At 42.0% G+C, this 8,890-nt stretch overlaps 1 protein-coding gene across 1 annotated transcript in view; it reads right to left on the minus strand.

The window, feature by feature from the left end:
* Positions 1 to 5,322: 5,322 nt before the first annotated feature.
* Positions 5,323 to 8,890, minus strand: part of LOC126390634 (stromal membrane-associated protein 1-like) — a 12,030-nt gene continuing 8,462 nt past the window's right edge. The window contains exons 9-10 of the mRNA XM_050045027.1: positions 7,577 to 7,914; positions 5,323 to 5,996 (exon numbers count right to left, since the gene is read on the minus strand). Coding sequence (XP_049900984.1) covers positions 5,862 to 5,996; positions 7,577 to 7,914 — 473 coding nt within the window. The 3' untranslated portion in view covers positions 5,323 to 5,861. The remainder of the gene's footprint in view (positions 5,997 to 7,576; positions 7,915 to 8,890) is intronic.

Here is an 8,890-nt window from a genome sequence, read left to right on the forward strand (position 1 = left end):
TCTGGGTTGTAGGAGTCATTCCTGAACCAATCTATTGTCTCCAAGGCTAATTTTGGAGGAATTCTCGAGTTTGTGGTGGATTTCAAAAGCATCAGGACTTCATTGCCGCCTCCGTCCTTAGTGGAAATGATTATTTTTACTGTCTGTTTTATGAGTGAATGCTGCACCACCACCTTGCCCAAATACCTGGCAGCAGGAGCACTTGAAGGATTCGCATCAATTTGTAGTAGAGCCTCTGGGTGTAATCGGGAGCTGTCATCATTAAGGAATAAGCTGTGAGGAAATTTGGGTAAATGATGGGTTTAATAGATACTGAGGTCAGCGGAAGACACGACAAGAAAGCAAGAAGCCAACACTGAGTGGTAATTAAATTATTATTTACAACATTAACTGCCAGACTGCGTGCACGTGGCTGCACAAAGGAATATGATAGAGGCGGTGCCAAGTTGCCAACAGTCATTTCTGTATTTTATTCCTGTCATGGCTGCCCGCCATCCAAGGCTAGCCTGAGGGTAGCAGAGAGTAAGATCTGAGAGGAAGATGTTTCTCATTTGATGTCATGAAATACTTGGCATATAGAGAGTCTAATTCAGTTCAATTAATGAGAAGTTCAGGATACTTTGGATTCTTTGTTTTCTGCTTTCTATTGAAGCTTTTGAAGCAACAGGGACTTTCCCACACTGTGCGTAACCTTTCCTTGTCCTACAGCTAACCCTAGTCTGCAAGTTGCAGTACTTTTTTTTTTACTTTTCAACTCTAAATATGAAGCTACCAGCAGCCGGTTTTAGCTTCGCACAAGGACTGGAGACAGAGGCAGGGGTTGTTGTTGCACTTTCCTGTCTTTGTGCTAAGCTAAGCTAACCGGCTGCTGGCGGTAGCTTCATATTTAGCCTACAGTAGAAACACTGAAGTCTCTGCAAGAAAGTGAATCATATTTCCCAAAATGTTGAACTATTTCTTTACAGAGTTAAAGACTGAACTGAAGAATGTTAACACTCCAATCAGAAAAGTTCACTTGAATGCAGGCCTGCTGTATTTCACCGTGTACTTTAACTAAATCATATTAAGCATTCATATCAGTGAAATGTTTGGTTAAGTATTAGTCATGCTGGCAACAGTTAAACCGGAGGCTGACGTCCGTATCAGCAGGAATGTTGATGTCTCAGGGTCAAAAAGTCCATTAAGGGGCTGCGGAGAGAGGGAACATTCTTCACTTGACTGGCGGACTCTATTCTGGAGCAGTGTTAGGTTTGACACACAAGCTGAGAGGAATGCCTAACGTCTTTGCTAAAGGTCTCAGACGCCGTATGGCATCAGACCTTACTGTGAAAGTTTTCAAACTCTGCCCGAGCTGCAGCGAGGCGTAGGAACAGTTGAGAGGTGGAGAGTGGAACAAAACCAAATACATTTCAGGGGCTTTCAGGCCCTGCCAAGCATGAGATAGATGTGATTTTTTTTATCCATTTGCATGGCTCTGAGTTTAGTCCTCCTGTCAGTCCATTCCAAGCATTAAAACACAGATACAATAAATAATGTCTCCTAGTTTAATAAGACAGCACGTGGCTGTGATTGTAGGATGGCTGAAAGGTGGGAGTGCAACAGGCAGGGCTGGTCTGAGTAACCACACCCTACATACAAGATCCTGAAGAAGAGGTCGGACCTACCTGGGCAGGGCTCACAGTGATTACAACAGATTAGTAGCCTTCTATATACAATGTATGCTACCATGACAGTGAGTTTATACAAAGAATAGGTTTGATCCTGTTGCATTTTTCTGCAGTGACTGTATAAGTGACCACATTCACTTCGAAAACTTCCCATGTGCTGGGTGGATGTGTGCTGGAGCAAATCCCAGCATGCACTGGGTGGAGAACCCCAAACCTAGATATGTTTAAAGAAGCACACTGTGTGGAGATTCCTGTTAAGATACACAAAAACTCAGAGAGCAACGACCCAGTGAAAGAGCTACTGATCAAAACCACTCAGAGGCAGAGTGAGGCATATTTTCCCCACAAAACTGCTACTGACTGTAAACACCTACTGTAGGATGACTCTGATTTTCCAGATCCTGTAAGTTTGTGTGAATGTTCCTGAAAGGCTCACAATAAACTTCAACAAAGGTGCATTCATTGCAGCAGCCATAAAAACGCAGTAGTAATATAAACTTGATGCTCTGTGTGGACAACTTAATAACCAGCACTTAGAATGGAAAAAACTCAGCAACAAGTGAGATGTTTCAGTCAATAAATGTAACCAGAGCAACTACAAATTACATATGAATAAATAATAATAAAAGACAGAAATTAAAAGTGTGGATGCATATTGGCACTGAACGATAAGCAAACAGCATTTTGAGATTTAGGTCATTTAAGCCACACACTGAACTGGGCAACTCCCTTTTCTCATAGTTAATGCACTACTGCCACCAACTGCTGGTTTCCTGTGCCTCCTCATCCTACTGACCCCAGACCCCATACTTCTGTCATCACATCTCACAGGTGCTTTATTCTATCAATCCATTTGTTCCTGATGACTTTATGTCATTGTTTATTTGTTTCTGTTTTAATTATTCGTTCATTCATTTTCCATAACCACTTATCCTGTTAGGGGTTGCGGGGGGGGCTGGAGTCTATCCCAGCTGACACTGGGCGAGAGGCAGGGTACACCCTGGACAGGTCGCCAGACTATCACAGGGTCTGTTTTAATTAGTGTTTTTTAAAAGTACCAATATACTGGGACCCAGTATTACTGAGGTCATGTTTGCCATGTGTCCCCAGGGAGGATGACTCAGTCAGCCATTCTGAAGGAGACAGGCACAGATTACCTAATGTGCAATGTCAATGATCCTAAATGACAGTAATTCATTCCCAGCATGAGGATTACAAATGAATGTGTCACATAGTCAACAAGACAGAATAATTTGCTGCACCTTGTCAGAGCCAAAACCACACAGCTGTTTATCATGTCTCAATATATGCTGGCACATTCCAAAATGAACATCATAAATCAACAGATTCACTGTCTCAATACGCTGGAGTTTATTGAGACTTTGCTGACATCTCTCATGTTTGATGGAAAAATCCAGTAAGGATGTTTTTAGACACTTTACGGACAGCTGCATTTAAAATATAGCTATTTATTTGCATTTGAAAATATTGTGTTTGTAGCAAAAAAGGTTGAATCAGCTGTGGAGTTTTGTGTTAAGTTTAAGAACCAGGCCTTACAAAAATATTAAACTCAAGTGAGACAGGGCTGACTGCTAGCAGGGGCACCAATGATGGTAGACTACTCAACTCAACAAGAGTAAACAAGTGAGTAACTCTGACATTAGCTGACCCTAAGAGGCAGAAAACCTCCTCAGGTCAAGAAGTATTCACTGACTACAGCGACTATCTGTGCTGAGTATGTAATGGTGTCAAATTGCAGCCTGGGGGCACTTCTAAGAGCAAGCTCTGCAAATCAATTCTGTGATCATGTTCATGCTGCGAAGTGTTTCTGTCTTTTTTCCCATGACAATACTGCCATCTAGAGGGCAGGAGCAGTAATGGACTGTTTTCAGTGAAGAAACTCCATTAACGTCACAGCATGACATGGCTGTGTTGACCAATAAACCTTCAGAAGCTGCACATTAGACATTAGACTGATCAGATGTTGTAGACAGTTTGCTTCATGTTGTGTTTCCAATTTTTGGTTAGATCTCACAAATATATTTTGTTATGTATAGACTTTGTTCATTAACCAATATGTTCTGTATTCTTTAACTTTATACAGTATGAGGGAAAGCAGATTTTCACCACTTTCCAAAAGTGGATGTTTTATCTGCTTGTGACTAAGAAAGGGAAGAAGTCCTATCCATTGTTCCTGTTTAACAATGAATCCGTTATTCAGATTCACAACATACAAAATGCAGTGTAACACACTGTGTTAGTTTCAGTACCTTGGTAGAAAGCTGGATAAGGTTTTACTCTGCAGGTTACATTTCCTCCTATTGCAGGATTATCACTAAACGAAGCCATTACACTGATCGTAAGACCATTCTTGAACAGTAGTTTGAGCTACATTCCCCACCAACACACTGACTACACAAACATTTTGTTGTCTAAATTACAGCCATGATTAAAGGAGCTCTTCATGATATTCGGAGCATCAATATAGCAGCAAACCACTGTTAGCTATGTAAAGATATAGTGAAGTAATGGTGCCCTGAGCTGAGAGTGATATCATGACGGCAGCGGCAAAGAAGCGTAGCGCCCACCCTCCTGTGCCCCCCAATGTTAACACCATTACTTCTGTCAGCAGTTGCTGATATTAGCACTTACCACACTGTTGGCATCATAAGCTGCTAGCCACCTCCATGTTGAGAGCTGTGTGCAGACAACCTTTGATACACAGATATGCTCTGACTCTCTCACATAGAGCTCCTTTAAAGGGACTGTGAGAAAGTCAGAGCGAATCAGTTGTCTGGACACAGATCTCAGCATGAGGTGGCTGAGCTGGCTCGCAGCTAACAGTGCTAACTCCATAAACAAGGCTAAACAAAGGCAACAGTGCTAACTGACAGAACTAACTGTGTTAACCAGAGGAGAACCAGTTGTTGGGGTGCTAGGCTTCTACGATGACGCCATCCCAAAACACAGTGCAAAGGGCAGGGATGAGCTAATCAGTGGGATACTCATTCACTAACGTGCACACACAGTTGGATCAGCTTACCAAAACAAACCAAAGTAGAACTTGTCAACTGTTAATTCATTGCCAACTACATTGATAATCGATTAATCGGCTTGAGTAGTAACAAATAAAAGTCAAAATTCTGAGATTCCAGATTCTTAAATGTGAAAAGTTTCTGGTTTCTTTACTTTCTTTACATGTTAGGCTTTGGGAAACGAGTATCAAGTAATCAAGAAAATAATCACCAGATTAATTGACAATAAAAATAATTGTTAGTTGCAGCCTTAAACTACAGATAAACTCAGATTACAACGTACACAGAGGAAGTGTAACTTCATTCTCTGCTCAGGACACCATCACTCCAATATATCAGTACATAGTTGTTAGCACCATAACTAATGCTCTGAATGTTGCATATGCATTATACTTGCAATCAAATAAAAAACACACTATTTATTCCCTCTGTTCAGTTTGTTACACATGCAAATAACAATAATTAATATAAAAACAGCTGACTTCTGACAAGTTTAAGATATAGGTCAAGGTCCTCTAATGACCTTTGAACAGTTTAAAACCAAACCTTAAACAAACCAAACCCCTATTTTGTGCCTTTAAAAACTGCAACTGCACTTGAATCATAAAAGACGCATCGAGTCATTTATTATCACTTTAATTTTTATAGGGGAACCACAAGTACTTTAAAAGAAGGTTATACAGCGCTGTACATTTGGGAGCAGTACTGACAGACTTGATAGTCTTATCGTCTCCCGTTAAATACTATTCATTTAAATGTTCTATATTATTATAATGATACAGTGATACAATAAAAGCTTGTGTAACTGGTCCTGCAGCTTTTCTGATATGTCGATATCATTTTTGTTGGGACTGTTGTTTCCTTGTCATTTTTTTTTCCAAAAAAGGAAAATAAAAGTTATGATCAAAAACCATACGACAGGCAGAAACTGCCAGGCTGTAATCCTGTATGACTCCCAATTCACTCACACAATAGAGAGAAAGAGAGACAGAGAAAGGGAGAAGGAAAAAAAGGAGATACAATTTTCATGTTCTGAAGGCTGGTCCGTGATGGAAATGGGCATCAGTTCATAGCGAGGCGCAGAGAAGCACAAGATATATCTTTGCACTTTCTGCAGCCTCGACTCTGACTCTGCCTGTCCATCAACCCGCTCGAAGGCTCATTTCCATAGCTGTGTGCTCAGAGTCTGGCCCGATCCAGTGGCGGCCCATCCACCCATAGCTGACGGAGGTTGGCCGAAGGCCATCTGGCCACCTGCACCGTTCAGAGTCAACCCTGACATCTGTTGATTCACCTGAGGAAGTTGAAGAGATCTGTATGAACGCTAAAGCACAACAATGTGGACTGAAATCTATAATATCTGACTTCCCCATGACACTAGTCTGTGTTCTCTGTAGTCTCACTAGGAAATATGGAAGTGAAAGTATGCTTCTGAAAAAAACTGCAGTCAAAAGTTGAGCTCAAACAAAGTTCCCCCTCCATCACCTCCACATTTCACTTCACCCTTTACTGGCTTGCATTGGTGTCTCGTTTCTGCCCTCTAGAGGTCATGAATAGACTACTGCAGTTCTACAGACTATCCTCTATGGTGGCCCTGAGAGCTCAACATACTGCAAATTGAGAAAACACATGGAAACAAAACAAAAGCAAATGAAGAAACTTCACAACACATGCAGTATTTAGAAATCATCTTCATTAACTTGACGACACAAGAAAAACCAACTTGACATTAATGTGCAGCATTTAGAACAAGTACTGCGAGAGGTATCCAGTTTCCATGGGGCACCAAAAAGTGATGTGTGTCTGGACTCTGGAGCGCACAGCAATTGTTGCTGTTTGTGGATTATGAAGTTATAATGTCAGTGTTCTTGGAAAAAATCCAAACATTTTAACACTGTGAATGCAGGATTCAGATGTTACTGCAAATATCTGCTGTTAACCTAGCATCAAACTTTTACTTATTATTATATGTGTGCTATGATATGTGAGTCACGTGATCACAATGACACATAACCAACTTCAGTAACTTCATAAGCATCCAACCATGGCAACAAGCATGTCCCAGCCGTGTGCATCACTTTTTAGGATCCCCTAGTGACACTTTCTGTTGTGTATTGCAATGCTGTGCATGTGTCGTCTTATTGTTTTTTTTTTGTGTCATCAAGTTGATGAGGATGTTTTGTAAATGCTGCACGAGTTGTTAAATTGGGGAATTTTCTTCATTTGCTTGTGTTGTGTCTTATTTGCATGCGTATTTGTTAATTTGCAGTGTGCTGAGCTTTCAGTGCCACTATAATCTACACCCCCATTATTTATCATGCAATAATCCTTAGAGGGTACCGTTTTTGCAATTAATGTAAACAAATCATCATGCTTAACTCTGTTATACTTGTAGAAAAATAATACATCACTTGCTAACTAAATTTACAGAGACAAAAATGTTTTACAAAGAAGTAATATTTATCTTTAGTTTCCTGGTGCGGTTTCATCATCAAACACTCTGAGTATCTCATCCATTTCTTTTGTGCCTTGTAGAGTAAGAGCATCTTTTAACAGCACACTCAAAATTATGTTTTTCATTTTATGCGATCTGGCTGTTTAGAGAGTACTTCATTTTGCCACATTTGGGGCACAGCTCCTGTTTTAAAGACTTGCTTGTGCTGCCATCTGGAGGCTGCTGGATGCTCTGTCCACACCCTGTACAGTAACACCCTTCACAATGTACTGTTGTGCAATGCATCATCACAGCTGGGTGAAACTAATCACACCTGACAAACACTTGAACACAACCTTACAAAACAAAATTTAGTGTGAAGTTGCATTTTAAATAACATCTTAAAATGCAAGCAATAGAGCTTTGATGTCTCTCCATACCTGACCCATGTTCCACTGAGCCTGCTGCCCAGGCTGGATGGCGTACATGCCCTGAGCAGGCATCATGCCCGCAGGCAACGCACCGCCCTGTGGTCCCATCATCCTCGGTGCCATGCCCATCACACCAGTGGCTGGCGCATTCCCCATGAAGCCATTAGGCATCGTCATCCCAACCATCATGCCCGGACTGGGCCCCATCATGGCTGCCCCGCTCTGAGCCATCATGGCACCCATGACGGTTGTAGGCGGCATGGCCGTGCCCATGCCAGGGAAGGCCTGATAACCACCAGTGGCCTGGACAGGAAACTGCATCTGTGAGGGGCCCATGAACATGCCAGCTGAGGAGGGAAGAAGACAGAAACAGAGGGAAGACTGTTATGCATAAAAATACAGTGTTTCCCACAGGTGTGAAATATACCTGCTGGCACGAAAATGATCTACTACGTGTGACAAACAAGTGTGTGTGACCGTTGACACAATACTTTGATGTGCTTTGATGTGGGGGTAAAAATCAGGGGAACTGAAACTCCAGGAGAACAGCGGGGAGAGAGGCAGGAAAATCAAAAGGTGTGGCAAGCATGGGACATAACATTTCTATCATAGCCTAAATAACACATCCTTTCCATCATTTATTATAGATAATAAGTGTGTTTTCTTGCCAGATTTGCTCACAGCTCACTGAGAAAATAGACAAGACCATTAGACCAACTATCACGCAGCTCACGTGCCAGAGACATACCAAGAGTGTTTCCACCTAGGTTACCTAAATCTGAGCCAACCATGAAGGTGGGGCACTACAGGAAGCATGTTTAACAGGAGGGAAACACTACTCGACAGGGGAACAGACAGAAGAGAGATGTTAAAAAAAAACCTGTGTGGTGCGAAAATGCGTGGTGGCCAAACATACTTTGGCGGCTGTTAAAGGGCCAGTGTGTAAAATGGGTTGAAAACAGTGACATCAGTGGTCAAATTCTAGATTGCAGGGCTCACTCGCTCACCCCTCCCATCGGGTAAATGACGGTGGCCTCGTAGGGACAAAAAGCCTTACGCACGAGTTTTTCCCGGAGTAGGTCTATCTAGCGCCGAGGTGAATGTTTATTTAGAAATCTAAACCATGTTACGATATTGTAATGAATCCCTCACGAGCAGGAGACCAGAGGAGCGTTCGGGAAAAAGGCCAGTTTATTTGAGCACTCCAGAAACTCCGGTAACACTCCAGGGTGTAAAAGACTCCGTCCCAAACTCTGACTCTTCTAGCGTAACACATACACTCCATACACACATACTCGTTTACCATATCGAGTGGGGACCCCC

Source organism: Epinephelus moara, chromosome 5, assembly GCF_006386435.1.
Source record: "Epinephelus moara isolate mb chromosome 5, YSFRI_EMoa_1.0, whole genome shotgun sequence".
NCBI lineage: Eukaryota > Metazoa > Chordata > Actinopteri > Perciformes > Serranidae > Epinephelus > Epinephelus moara.